Raw genomic sequence first — 15,000 nt, 5'->3', positions numbered from 1 at the left:
TCCATCCACCTTCTCTCTCCTCAATCCCTCCCTCTCTCTCCTCCTCCCTCTCCATCCACCTATCTCCCCCCCCCCCCCCCTTCCCTCCCCAGTGTGTGGACTATGCTGATGGTGTGGTGACAGGAGACATGTGTGCAGACCTGTGTGTGCGTGAGCTGGTGCAGTACAAGGGCTGCCTGTACTACGACAACGGCAAGAAGGTGATGGAGGCGCGCTGGAAGGAGCTGCCCATCATCCTCAAGTCCAAGCTGGAGAACTTCTCCTCCTACGAGCCCCTGGCCATCCTCGACTACCAGGTGAGGCGCTGGGGCAGGGACCCATGTGAGGCCTGGATACTGATCTGAAGTCAACCTCAGTGTGTGTGTGGGGGGCTATTTTATACCGTGTGTACCGTAGTTCATTAACTCTGAGTATGTGCTGTGGTTGCTGCACTTATAAAGTGTATTACACAAGTGTATGAGACATTTTTCTGCCTTTTCTAAATTTTAAAATAATTCTGAATAACTATTTTTGGTGGTGGTAAGGTTGTGGTTTCAGGAATATGTTAAGGTTTTGTTTTAGGGCTTGATTTTAGGATGAAGCTATAGGGTTTAAGTTTAGTTTAAGGATGATGATTTGGGGTTAAGTCATGGTTTTGTTTTAGGGTAAGGTTGGATTTAAGGGTGTGGTTTTAGGATTTAGTTAGATATTTGTTTTAGTGTTGGTATGAAGGTTAAGTTTGGTTTAAGGGTTGGGTTTTTTGTTTTACTTGGATTTGGGTTTTTTGGGTTTGGGTTAGTAATCATATCAGTTATTTTTATTATTATTTGTGAGTTTGTTGGGTTGGTGTAAGACCTAAAAATGGGGAAAAGAGTTGCAAACCCTTGTACTAATGTCTTGTCTCACTGCGTTCCACTACAGGAGACAACAGACGATCTCTCTCCTCTGGACGTGGTGTTTTACGCCACTTTAGAAGTGAGTTACACACACTCAAACACACACTCGCACGCAAACGCGTGCGCACGCACGCACGCGCACACACACACACACACACACACACACACACACACACACACACACACACACACACACATAGAAATAACCAGGGGCTCGGAGCATTTTTCCAATAAATAAACACATAGAAATTCGAATAAAAAGGGCTTTTCTAATCTTAAATAAAACAATTACAAGGGCGCACATTTCTTTTATTTCCTATCGACCAAAATTGAAGGTTAACGACTTGTGGTGTCTCCTCTGCTCTCAGGTGCGTAACTCGCTGGGCCTGGTGGCGGACGAGGAGGGGGAGGTGGAGGGCGCCCCTGGTGGCGGGGAGAGGAACAGCTCCCTGGCCAGGCTGTGGGGCCACAGGCTGAGGAGCCGGGACAAGCCGTACTCCAGGGCGGAGCTGGCCTCCCTCTGGGCCCTGCTGCAGCAGGAGGAATACACCTTCCTCAGGTGAGGCAGACGGAGGGCCAGGGGGGGGGAGTGACATTGATGGAGACAGACATGGATCGATCGAGTCCATTCATATATAGATATCAATTAGAATGAGAGAGAGAGAGAGAGAGAGAGAGAGAGAGAGAGAGAGAGAGTAATGGAGCTCTGTCAGTATGTGTAAACCGTGGTTCTATGTTCTCCTCTTCCTCCTCCGTTTCCCAGAGTGCTCCAGGACCTCAGCAGCCACGTGGCCAGGGTCCTGGGCTCCTGCGGCCACTTCTACGCCGTGGAGTTCCTGTCGGCCGGACACGCCTGGGACCAGAACCTCTTCTCCCTGGACCAGGCGTCGGCCCCCGGGCCTCCGGGCCCCGCCGGCCCCATGACCAGCAGGGACAAGGTCCACCGCATCGCCCTCAGCTTCCTGGACATGATCTGGCACTTTGACAACGACTTCACACACCGGCTTCACCTCTGCGACATCAAGCCCGAGAACTTTGCCATCCGGAAGGACTTGACGGTCAGTAGAGGCGCCAGAGTAAACCCCCTTTTTCAGCTTGAGTTTGAACACTAAGAGATTTTATAACTTTGTTTTCGGCTGTTAGTTCGCGGCGATGTGATGTGTACTGTAATCCCCATGGTTACTAACAACGGTAACTTTGTGATACATGTTCTTGGGCTAGTATCTGCTTCGTTGAGAGGAAGCGATAGGGAGCGAGGTTGTGTACGATTTGCGCTCCACACCGTGGCGCTATGCTCTACGTGAGCGGGAAGCTTAACTCTGTCCAACGCAGACATCGACATCAGCCACTGACCAGAGGGAGCACCACACATCCACACACACCCTGGCATAAGCACACCCTCTCGGCATCTGTGCCTCCGAAAAGGAACTTTTCGGAGGCAAAGGACAAAGTTTGACAGCCCTGAGACAGCCCTGAGTTTGGAGCAGAGTAGAAAATTAGTAGAAAATTAGTAGAAAACAGTTTTTTGGAGATGGCAATAACACAGATTTTAGCATGGGACCTGTTTGCCCTGGATGACGGTATTTCTTTTTTACAGAGAGAAAATGGCACAGACTTTGTTCAAGGTCATAGAAGACATACCAACACATTAAATGTCCCATGGCATGCTACTTTATTGATGCTTTAATAAAGATATTAGTGGTCCTCTAACATAGTATTTGAAGACGTTCCCGAAATTTCTGCCGTGGTGCAGATTGACATTCACTACGAGCCAGTCGTACATTGAGCTTTCCCCAAACGCGCTGTTTTGGGTGTCTGTAGCTTCAATGCAAATGAAGAGGAGAGAGGCGGGTCAAGGAGGAGGGTGGGGGTGTGGCCCTGAGCAGCTTGTGGCCACGGTACCATGCGCTCTGTTTACAGTGGATGTATCGCACTGGCGAGGCGCACACAGCCTTTAAGGCCAATTTCCACCGGAATCGGCACGGAAGCGCCACGGCAGCGAAGCGGCTGTGTTCCGTACTGCAATCCCCACTGGAAGCGGCACGGACACGTTCCGACAGATGGCTCAAGACGTGAATAATTATAAGTATTCATACAATATTATTCACGAGTTATATTGAAACCATATATATTATAATATACATTATAATATATATATATACATAGGCCTACCTTATAGTCAACCATACACATGACATAACCCATTAAATACGGTAGACCTATGATTTCTAGATGTCATGGCAACGTCCACTCGCGACACTGGACTTGCGAGGCATCGACGCAGACTTTCATTTCTTCTTTGCCACTGATTAGCTATTGATACCATGATAGATAGACTGTATAATATATAAATACCCTGTGAATTGCATAGGGATCGATGTGAGCTCATGAATATTCATGCGCAAAGGCAAACTGATTGGCTGTAGTCGTGTTCTGAGACACGGCAGCGAACCGGCAACTTTCAGAAATAGAAGAGACAAGTATCGTAAACGAAGTGCCGGTTTGGGGACGGTTCCGTGCCGTGCCGGTGCCGTATCCAGTGGAATAGCCTACGTTCACTTGCATGGTTTCTATTATTTTCGGCGAGCGATTCGCTGCCGTGCCGCTTCCGTGCCGATTCCAGTGGAAATTGGCCTTTAGCCATGTTCTGTAAATATTCTAGAACTCTCCGGGTGCTCCGGCTGGAGTCCTGGTGCTCTATATCTAAATATTATCATATAGCCTACATAGATATCTAAATCATATAATATATATATGACGGCCAAAAGCTGTGTGCGCCTCCAGACGACATGAATCTCAAACGACCGCGTAGGGTTCTCCGACGTCTCTGGTTCTTCCACGTCCACATCAATCTGAAGTAGGCTGAACCGTGACATGGAGGAGAAAGGGATGGTTGCCGTGATTGTCCCTCGCCGGAGCCTCGCTGCCGAGGGACCACTGCCTCGCAGCGGGCAGCGCTTATAGGCACCGCCTCCTGCAGTGAGCAGCGTCGAGGCGGTGGTCCCTCGGCAGCGGGAAGAGGGGCTCAAGCGGGAGACATTCGCAGCGGGCAACAATCCCTTTCTCCTCCATGTCGTGGTTCATGTAGGCCTACTTCAGGGAGTCGCAGCTGGCGGCGGGCAGCGGGGCTCAACGAAGGCTGAGATAACCCCAACTACAGTCTCGTTGTGGAAATACCAGAGACGTCAAAGCACCGACGTGTTATGCGCCATAACACCAACAGCAGAACGGTTATCCAAAGAAGTGTACAACACTTGCGTTACAGTGTGTGTAATCACACACACACACACACACACACACACACACACACACACACACACACACACACACACACACACACACACACACACACACACACACACACACACACACACACACACACACACACACACACACACACACACACACACACACACACACACACACGTGGCGCTCTCTGGGCTGGCAAGGCAGGGAAAGGCCAGGTGGCATCTCCCCTTATGACGACATACGGGGAAAATTCCAAAACGGCGTGCCTGAGCTTAGTTTTTTCAATGGCGGAGCAGAATGCCCAGTGCTCGTTTTACAACCAACGAAATTCCTAGTTACTGGGGGAGCATAGGTAGGCTAGGGGAACTCATATTAATGTTAGAAACCTCAGAAAGGGACATTTTCATGACATGGGATCTTTAAAGCATTAAAAGAGTTTATTGGGTTCACTGTCATATTGAAACGTGAGTTCTCTATGAAGGCACTGTGATGGCCCTATAGGCCAGCTCTTGAAATACTTTGCATTTTTATTAGCTCAAAAATGGTTGCCAAGTAGTTGCCTTCTGCTCCTTTTCGGTCCGATTTTCCAGCCGGCTGCAGACACAGCAATGAAGGAGAATAGAGTTCAAGACTGTTGCTGGCGCCACTGTAGTATCTATTCCCCAAAACATTTAGTTGGAATTCAGGCCAGACATTCTTCAGAGCTATTCACATTCAAACCACCCCGCGCTAACCCCACATTCAGCGGCAGCGGAGAGCAGTTCGGAATTGGGTTTTGGAAACAATTTTTTTATAAAATGGATTTATTCATCACATAGACGGGTTTCCCCAGCTTCAAAGAGCTCTCTGGGCTGATTGCTAACTCAGTCCTCCATTGGATTGGATCAAGTTCAAAAAGATCGATGGAATATCTTTGTCCTGTCAATAAATTGATGGGGCTCACTAGCGTAAGACACAGTGTCTAATTCATACTGAAACAACTCGGGAGATTTACTCGTCTGGTTCAGGCAAGGCTAGTTTTAATACTGTATACCCCAATATGGACAATGTTGGCCTTGTAAATATTTTAAAGTATATATTTTAAACACTACCTTTTCAGGTACTGCATAAATTACCTTACAATGATAGCACAATAACAAGGCTTTCTAGCTAGCTTCTTCTCGCTATCTAGTTTATTCATGGCAGTCCGATTCTAGTGCATTTTTTCGATTTGAAACGGTTCTCTATGTGGTTTTTATAGCAGTTTGCCCACCAGCATTTTACAGTGTTTTGAGAAGCGGGGGCCTTGACAGATGGGGCTGTGTGACGGATTTAGTCTTCCCCTTGATCTCTGCTGCAGTCCGACACGGTGTTAGATTAATGACAGCCACAGCTATGCTACTCATTCAGCTACGGGACACCCGTGAAAAGCACCTGACTGTAAAAACAAACCATGTGGCTTGCATTTATTTTGGTAACGTTGCTCACCACAAAGTATCCCGGGTCATCTGGGATTTTATCTTTTGAAAGGAATGCTTGCTGTAGTTCCTCTCTGATTAGCTTTCCTTTATTCTACGGGGGAAAGCTCCCACTTCAAGTTTGTTTAATCAGGAATAGAGAGAGAGAGAGAGAGAGAGAGAGAGAGAGAGAGAGAGAGAGAGAGAGAGAGAGAGAGAGAGAGAGAGAGAGAGAGAGAGAGAGAGAGAGAGAGAGTGTCTTGGTTTGACAAGCCGAACATTCACATTCAGCTCAACGTGTGGGTCACAATTCATGGCAGCTGTTTATAGAATACCTTTTTTTTAAGACTTGCTTCTGCTCCCAGGACAGGTATCTGCTCACAGGCCCAGTGGAGAACACTTCTCTAGGAACGAAACGTGCGTAAAGTCTCTGGACTCTGGCTCGCTTCCCATCCATAATTCAGCAGATGGCATTGTACGGCTGAATTATAGGTGCTACAGCTGAATTGGCTTTGGTGTCTGGACCACCAACAATGTTAGCGACTGACATACAGGCACAGACCAACATAAATGGCACAGACCGGTTTCAGAATGATAAGCCGAACAAATATTTCCGTATATTGAACGGCATATGTTTTATTGCTCAAGTAAGAATGGATCATGGTGCATGCGTACATATTTAATCTCAGGAGAGCAGCAGTGTGCTTCACAGCCAAAGGATGGTTCCAGAGGACGCTTTAGTAACACACAGGTATCGTATAGCAGCATGGACCCCAACCCACCGGACCCTCAGTACAGCATGGGAACAGGGGGCCAGCAAGGGGGCATCCAGGGGCCAACACAAGAACAGCTGTCAACAAGTGTCCACGTCCATATACCGCTGTCCTCTTATCCTCTCCCTGCCTTTCCTCCCTCCCTGCTCCTTCTCCTCTCCCCCACTCCCCTCCCGTTCTCTCCCCCTACTCCCACCGTTGTTTGCTTTCTCCTCCTCTTCGTCCTCTCTCTCCTTCTTCCCCTCTCCTCATCCTCCCTCTCCTCTTCTCCCTGCTCCAACTCTTCTCTACCTCTATCGTATTGTTCCTCTATTCTCTCCTCGTTCTCATTTTCTCTCCTCCCTGTTCTCTCCTCTCCTCCTCTCGTCGTTCTCCCTTTTCACCCCCTCCATCATCATTCCTCTCCTCGCCCACCTTCTCCCCTCTGCCTTCTCTGTCATCTCCCCTCTCCTCTGCCTGGGTTCTCATCTCCTACCTTCCCACCGTCTCCCCCCCCCGTCTCCTCTCCCCCCCCCCGTCTCCCTCTCTCGTCCTCTCCCCCCTCGTCCCCGATCTCTCCTCTCTCGTCCCCTATGTCTTCCTCTCGCCCCCTCCGCCCTCTGCCTCTCTGTGTCTTCTAACGGGGCAGGTGGTTGCCATCGACGTGGACATGGCCTTCTTCGAGCCCAAGATGCGAGACATCTTGGACCAGAACTGCACCAGCGACGACGACTGCAACTTCTTCGACTGTGTGTCGCGCTGCAACAAACACAAGCACCGGTGCAGCCCTCGACGCAGCAACAGCAACCTGCAGGTGAGAGCTGCAGGCCCTACCCGCGGGGGGTCAATGGGCTCGCATGTCGCCACTCCGGCCGTTACAGAGAATGTAGACGTTTCAGAACTCTCAACCGGAATTTAATCATTGTTTAAATTAAATTAAAAGTTGCATTTTTGGGGGGAATTAAACATTTAGTGGATCAATTATGGAAAATAAATCTCAATTTTTAATTCATATGACATTAAGTGGGAAAAATGTATATTTATACCATCAAATACACAAAATATATGGGTTGATGCCAAACTAAATTGTTTGACATTTTAGAAAAAATACTTTTTATATATAATATTCCAGCAGAGTGAAATGTTCAACCCTTAGTTTTTTGGACACGCAATGTCTATTTCTAAATGTATTATATAGTAGTAGTAAGTAATAGTAATATATATATATATTCTTAACTCAAATAGTTAATAGGAATTATTTAAGGCACATAAACGAAAACGTTTTTCCTCAAATTAGAACAAATATATTATAATTATACATTATAAATATAACAATGTTATTATCATAACAAAATATAATGATCATAATTATTTAGTTCATAGAGATTGACTTAGCCTACTGAATATCTTCAAAATGCTCAGGTAGCCGTGAGGCAGACAGTCGCAGAACATAATGACATACAACCTGTGAGTTACTTCCCTGTTACCTGGCGACTTTTAAAGAACAGACAAATTGTCCACTCTTGTTTTCCCCTTTCTTCCACTTCGTTTTTACCTGTACTATAGACTTTCTTCCCATTTGAATTAATTAACGGAGATCAATTTCCTTCCAACAGTCTTGCTGTATTCGCTGCATTGTGGTCAATCAATGTTTCCTTTTTTTCTTGCAAACTCATTCGGTGTGAGTCTTGTATTATAGTGGCACAGAGTCTCAAAAGGTATTAAAATGGAAATCAATCCGGAATAGTCCGGAGTCCTCGCTGAATAAATTTTATCGTGGCACACACGCATGTGGACTTCCAAGTGACAAACACACACACGGACACAAACACTAAAACACCCAGAAACATTCAAACCTTTCAGAATATAGTTGATTAATTCCATGGTTGTATGTACCTGGCGACCAGGAGAATTCCGGCGTATCCATCATCCCCAACATTTAATTATACGGTTGAGGCCGACGGCAGTGCTGGAATGTCAATGAGTTACCAAAGCAACAGGGCAGTGGAGCCCAACAGCAATACTGTGTGTCAGCCGCCTATAATTCTGAATTAAATCCCTTTTTTATCTATCCAATTTTGTGGTCAGTGCCATTTTATTCATCTCTCAAAATGCAGTTGTAAATAGATGAATGTGTGTATTATTTAGCTAAATCTTACATTTAATAGGAATTGATTGATTGACTTTGTAATTAACCTCCAACTTTTTTTCTTTATTTACCTACGGCCCTTTTAGAATAATAGATAATGTTTGGAATATATTATTATTTAAGCTCAACGGTAAGGTTGTTTGATAATTTGCTAAAGGGTGTGTGTAATTAAAAAGCCTTTTTTTGTCAAGCATTAATAATACTGGTCAATACTGGAATAAACAGGGACTTTTTCAGAAACAAATCCTTTTTTTATTTTATGTATTGCACAAATAATAGAGGATAATAAATATTATTATTATTATTATTACAAAAATCATCTGCTATTAATTCAAACGCAAAATGAAGTCATAGAATAAATGTATTCTTTCACTTCACAAAGCCATCAGAGAGAGAACCAACTTCACGAGGGGCGTGAGACCCAGCATCTCAGCCTTGAGTTCCCATCGCCTGACCACTGCCCTCCCGCAGGAGGCCTCGTGTCCGACGGGCCCGTCAGAGCGATACAATGGTAACCAGAGCCCCCGGGCACCTCGGACTTATCATCACAGCCAATGTCGGCCTGTCATCCTCCTTATCTGCCGCCTGTGCTTCCGATACGGACAGACCTTTTGCTTCTTCAGGGAACACAATCGTAGCCCCTCCCCGTCCTCAAAGGCCCGGGCACAGGACATGTATCTGGGCCTCTGTCCACCCATCCTCTCCCACCATGTGCCATGACAACGTCTACAGATCAATCCTCCGGTCTCGGGGCACGCCGGCTGGGTCCTATCCGATGTCACATGGTTTGGCAGGTCCGACAGGAGGAGGAGGAGGATGAGGAGGTGGGGACCCAAACCAAAGGCTAAAACCCAGAGGACGCGAAACAAAGTGCTTCTAAATGACGGTGTGACAGCACGGCTCTTTCACCTCATGACCTTCTGGAGGGTTGTCCGGACAACCTCTTTGCCGGTATTATGGGATTGAGAAGGAGGAGCCACAAATCCATCAAAATCAACCAACGTATTTAGGGTTGAGGAAGGGATGGAAATATGAGGGAAGAGTAGATAAGAGGTGGGAAAGGGCCGCTGACATGTTGCTATGACAACTCAGCTCCGCCATAGGTCCATCTGAAGATCCACAGGGTCTGATCTGATCATCTTATCGCGACCCTTGCTGACCCCTGGCTCTCCAATCTGCATCCTGACGTCCACAGAGAATGGAGGCTTTGTGTGTGTGTTTGTATGTGTGCGCGTGTGCACACACACACACATGTTTCTCTGCGTCATTGCCCGGGCCCCGTGCGTGTTTCCCGTCAGCGACGCGATGCGGCGCACTGATCAGGATGTCAGGAGATCCTTGTCTCCGACCCTTTAGAATCCCACGACCGCACGCTTTATAATTGGAAGGTCATGGCTGCCATTTTTAAATATGTACCATGTGATTGATCTAATCTCTCCCAATGCTCCATTCATCTCCTCCCCTCTGGCTCCGTCCATACGATGCTCTATCTCCTCCGCTCCATTCATATCCTCAAAAGACCTCCTCCCTTCCCTTCTCATGTAATATATCTCTAACTCTCATTTATCTCTCTCTCTCTCTCTCTCTCTCTCTCTCCCTCTCCCTCCCTCTCTCTCTCTCTCTCTCTCTCTCTCTCTCTCTTTCTCTCTCTCTCTCTCTCTCTCTCTCTCTCTCTCTCTCTCTCTCTCTCTCTCTCTCGCTCTCTCTCTCTCTCTCTCTCTCTCTCTCTCCCCCTCTCCCTCTTTCTCTCTCTCTCTCTCTATCTCCCTCTCTCCCTCCCTCCAGGTGATCTGTGAGAAGATTTTCCGCTCCTGGTTCTCCCCCACCCTCCTCGGGGTCAAGGCCGGGCTGCCTCTGCAGGTGGGCTCCCACTCTGTGATCAATTATGGACCTCCATGAACGAAGAAGACCACGCGTCCCCCAGCCCTAGAGCCCTTCTGCTGCCGCTTTCATCCCTCATCTGAGAGTTATTTTGTGATAGGCCGGGGAGGGAGGCGAAGGGAGGGGGAGGGAGGCGGAGGGAGGGGGAGGGAGGCGGAGAGAGGGAGGGGGAGGGAGGCGGAGGGAGGGGGAGGGAGGGGGATGGAGGGGGACGGCGGTTTTGTTCTAGTTAAAAGGGAAAATATGCAATGTCGCAATTCATCAAGAGGACCAAACAGTGTAACGTGTCATCGATTTGACATCCGTGATTGAGGTTCTCCGCCCTCCGTGTGGAAGAACAATGCTTTGATTTGTGGGAATAATGCGAGGGAAGCTGTTTGTAGTAAAAGCAGATGGAGGATACTTCAGTTCACACTGGAGGGGAAAGCTCACATGGTTTTCTTCTGCCATCGTCAGCCAGTGTAGAATAGGAAAAAGTGTGAAATGCTCCCTCTAAACCAGCGGTTCTCCAATCCTTTTTGCTGAAGAACCTCCTGTATAGATTTTTTTTAAACCAAGGACCCCTTTTATGTTCAGATGATAGAGCTTAGTTTACTCTATTTTACCTTACTATTATCGTTGAACATTGTATGAGTGTTCAGAGTGACTTCATTTTATCAAGGTGGTATTCAGACCCAATTCATTGCAGTAAGGGGGAATAATTGTACTCATTGTTCATAAGTTACAACCAATATTAAAACAACCCTAAACGGTGGCAGGGGTTCCCTGAGAGACAGGGCTCCTGACTGTGTCTGGTCCCTCAGGTGGAGCTGCAGAGGGCCGTGCAGGACTGCACCGAGATGCTGGGGGAGGAGGAGGACGAGGAGGACGAGGAAGAGGAGGAGGACGGCACCGGGGAGGAGGGGAAAGGGGAGCAGCGGAGCGGGAACATCCATCAGCACCTCGTCACACTGCTGACACGCCTCCTCAATGAGGGAGGGGCTTCCAGTGAAGTGGGCGGGGCACGGGAAGGGCAAGGCCACGCCCACACGTCGTTGAACTTTTGAGGAATCCGGGGAAAGTGGACCTCGAAAAGAACAACTGGGTTCTTGGAGTAACTGTTGTCCCTGAGGACATTCCCGCACGGAGCGAGCTGATCCTCAAGAGCTTTATTTTGACTGAATTGGGCAGTTGGGCACAAGAACTTGGATTCGCCCACTGACACAAGATCGTGGCTTGGCGGACATTCATCTCTTATTTTCTGAAATATGAATAAAAACCCTAAAGCCAAATGACAGCAGGACAAAGACAAAATGGCGCCCTGCACTTTAGTAGTGGATGTGTTGGTTTGGGCTGCAGAGATGGCGTGCATGTCCTGGGAAACACACTGTGAAAGAACCTCACAAGCCATCAACTCTGCTTAGCAGTTACAACTTGTGGATACCCTCTGCTCCTTTTTTCTTCTTAGACAAATCTGCATTGCTACCGAAAAGCAATGTACACATGAAAGTTAAGCAAAAATAACAAAATAAAGTGTTATCTTTATTGCTTCCTAAAGGCTGCTTACAATTTTCCAAAAGGCAAATCAATGTATGAAAATGAAGCATAAATAACAATACAAATGATCTTCAGCCGAATGTTTTGTGAGAAGTTGAATTGTCTAGTATTCCATCCTTAGGATAGGAAGAGGAATATGACAACGCTTCAATTAATCCAAAAATAAACAAAACAAATTCAGTGCTACACAGAAGCATCTTTTCTTCAGCTCTAAGCCTCTGAGGAAAATAAATATGTACTGGTAAAAATCGATGTTCCACAAACTAACATTTACTACATATTTTACTCCCATACCCCAGCTGACCCTTACCCTTACCCTGTCTTTGTCTTGTGCTGAACCTGTGTTCCTCCGTCCACATTAACGCTGAAGTTCTCGTTCAGAGGACGTACAGGAACGGCGTGCACACACCTGGCGCGGCAGCTCCCCCAGGCTAGGAACAGGGTGGCCCGCGCGGGTCTATTTCCCAGCAGGTAAACCCCTCAGCGATGGGCTGAACAGTGAACAAAGACCAGCTGAGGTTCCTCAGAATCTCCCTCTGCCTCTTGCCTGGAGCATCCCAGGACCGAAAGGCCAACAGCCCTTCACCTGGAGTCTGATGAACCTACCTGTGTGTGTGTCTACGTGTGTGTGCGTGTACGTGCCTGTATCTGTGAGCAGGTTTGTGTATGTGTGCCGGTTCGTTCAGAGAGTGTATGCACTTCTGTGTGTCTTCCTGAGTGTGTGTGTGTGTGTGTGTGTGCGGGTTTATGTGTGTATGGGCGGGACGTCGGATTGCGTATGCAGGTGGGTGTGTTTGTGTGTACGTGAGTGTGTTACTGAGTGCACTTTCAGGAAGTAAACAATGACAAGAGGTTAAGTGAGGACTAAAATGCAGCCAGCGATGGTCAGATGGGTGGAGAGTGCGGATGGATGGAGAGGAGAGAGAGACAAAATTACAACCAGGAGAACGATTAGGGGAGCAAGTGCTGCTTCTGTCGAGGCTTTCTGAATAAGAATACGTCAGGACAAAATTGTTGAAGTAGCTCATGTGTTGACCTTTATGTCCTTTCCCTCGATGGTGTACTGGAGATGTGCGTTCTCAGTTGACTGCGCTATTTGTCTATGGCATTTTGTGATACTATCGCCAGGGGGATGTTTGTATTTCATGCCATGATGGTCGTCGACAGAACAAAATGACAAAGCAAAGTAAAAAAAAGCTAAGATAAGAGAGGTCAGTTGGAAAAGAGACATTGATCGAGTGTGTATGGTACAGATATCTACAATGTAAAGGAAGCCCTTGTGAGGTAGGAAAACCGAGTCGTCCTGCATGCAGTGGGAGAAGTGTTGCTGCAGAAGACTAACATCACATCAGTGAAGTCAAGGACCCGACACGTTAAGCCTGTCACACAGGAATATATATTTCACACATCTATCATCACTTTATCAGCCCCACATGAGGAAATAGAATTGTCAGGAATCAGACAGGAATATAAAATCATTATTGAATTTCTTTGTGTCTCAGATGGTAAGCAACCAATCCTAATAATCAATCATAACTGCAATGTAAACGCAAAACGTACACTGATGATAGTAGAGGTATGGTAGCCAAGAGGCAACATGAACCCCAAGCAGGGGAAAGCTGTTTGTCAGCAGATGTGAATTCCATGGGACGCTGTCACGAAATTATAGGGTGGAAATCTCAGTACTGTCAGCCCGGAGCGATCTGCTTGCTTCACCTGGATCCCTTCCATTGTATTGAATACAGAAAAACACACACATGCACGCTGAAACACACGCACGCGCACACACACACACACACACACACACACACACACACACACACACACACACACACACACACACACACACACACACACACACACACACACACACACACACACTTCAGACAACAACAAACAGAGAGGCAAGAAACTTGCTGCTCCTCAAGTGTGTCCCCTGAGGCTTTCCAACTTCAAGCTCCATTCCAACTGTCAGCCGATTGACGAACGTGGAGCAGCTTTGCCAAGTCTCTGCTATCGCTAAGCATTACATGAAGATCCTCCCTAATTCTCCCTGCAGGAAGGTAGATGATATGGGATGTCTTTTTTGAACACAAACTGTTTCCAGTTTTAGACCAACATGAGTAGAAAGAGTTAAAAGACAGCGGTTAACTGTATTCTTGTAACCAATAACAGCATAGGTGTTTACATATATTGGAACACTTGGAACCTTTCACTCTGGCATCCTTACAAGACAGTGAGCGTCATTAGGGTTGTGTCCTGGGTAAGGTCAACATGTCGCAAGGCCTTTAGGCAAAGTTATTATACTTTTGCATTTTCCAATTTTTTTTTTATTCATATTTTTTATCATTATTTCATTTTAGATTAATTTGTTTGCTGGTTTATTTTATATTTTTTGAAAATGCTTGATTTAAGTATATGTTTCATTGTTAGTTTTATTTATTTTTTAAGCCCCTGGGCTTCTTTTTTGTGGTATTTTTCCGGGCGGGGATTCAAAAAGGTATTTCGTAATAAACCCTCACCAAGAGTGACTAAAACTTTTGCAGAAAAAGAAAATATTTAAATAAAATAATCGTTCTCTATTATTTTTGTATAGAACAGTTTTTTTGGAAAACTGACAATACAGTTTCAGTTTGTTATAATTGTCTTTGTAAAACCTTGTTTTGATTTTTGTTCCAGTGAAGTTTTTCCACACGTAGTGCTCGTTATTTTGATACTTTTTGTTAACGACAACAACCTTGCCTCAAGGACAATGGAACGTGTTTCAAATCAACTCAGCTGTCAGTCGAAGCTTATAAAACACCCACAGCAGAAATAAATTGTTTTGTTTCTGCTCCTTATTCACACGGATATTCCCATAAATGATTGTATAATGTTTTATTCAATAACATTTATTGTTTGTACTACAGCATTCAATCAGTGCGACTGTTTGCTTGCGGGTTAGTGCTGCTCCAATTGGAATAATGTTGTGCTTTGGCAGACAGTCTGTTGTTGTTTTCAAGTCATCTGCTTTTAATTACATTTTCTCTGATGTCTTTTGAATTGTAAACGGCTACCAGAGAAGCCAAGTCAGCCCTGATTCTTATTCATCCCTCAGAGAAAGACTCTCCTGCCAGAAAGTA

The 15,000-nt window shown here is 46.3% G+C and overlaps 1 protein-coding gene across 2 annotated transcripts in view; it reads left to right on the top strand.

The window, feature by feature from the left end:
• Positions 1–13,079, top strand: part of dipk1c (divergent protein kinase domain 1C) — a 34,508-nt gene extending 21,429 nt beyond the window's left edge. For both annotated transcript variants that reach the window (XM_060044834.1, XM_060044833.1), the window contains 7 exons: positions 93–296; positions 901–954; positions 1,244–1,434; positions 1,639–1,933; positions 6,962–7,126; positions 10,247–10,321; positions 11,146–13,079. In XM_060044834.1, coding sequence (XP_059900817.1) covers positions 93–296; positions 901–954; positions 1,244–1,434; positions 1,639–1,933; positions 6,962–7,126; positions 10,247–10,321; positions 11,146–11,388 — 1,227 coding nt within the window. In that variant the 3' untranslated portion in view covers positions 11,389–13,079. The remainder of the gene's footprint in view (positions 1–92; positions 297–900; positions 955–1,243; positions 1,435–1,638; positions 1,934–6,961; positions 7,127–10,246; positions 10,322–11,145) is intronic.
• The last annotated feature ends 1,921 nt before the right edge of the window (positions 13,080–15,000 follow it).

Source organism: Gadus macrocephalus, chromosome 23 (genome assembly GCF_031168955.1).
Source record: "Gadus macrocephalus chromosome 23, ASM3116895v1".
Classification (NCBI taxonomy): domain Eukaryota; kingdom Metazoa; phylum Chordata; class Actinopteri; order Gadiformes; family Gadidae; genus Gadus; species Gadus macrocephalus.
Note: the sequence above shows the minus strand (reverse complement) of the source record. Positions and strands in the feature narration are given on the sequence as shown.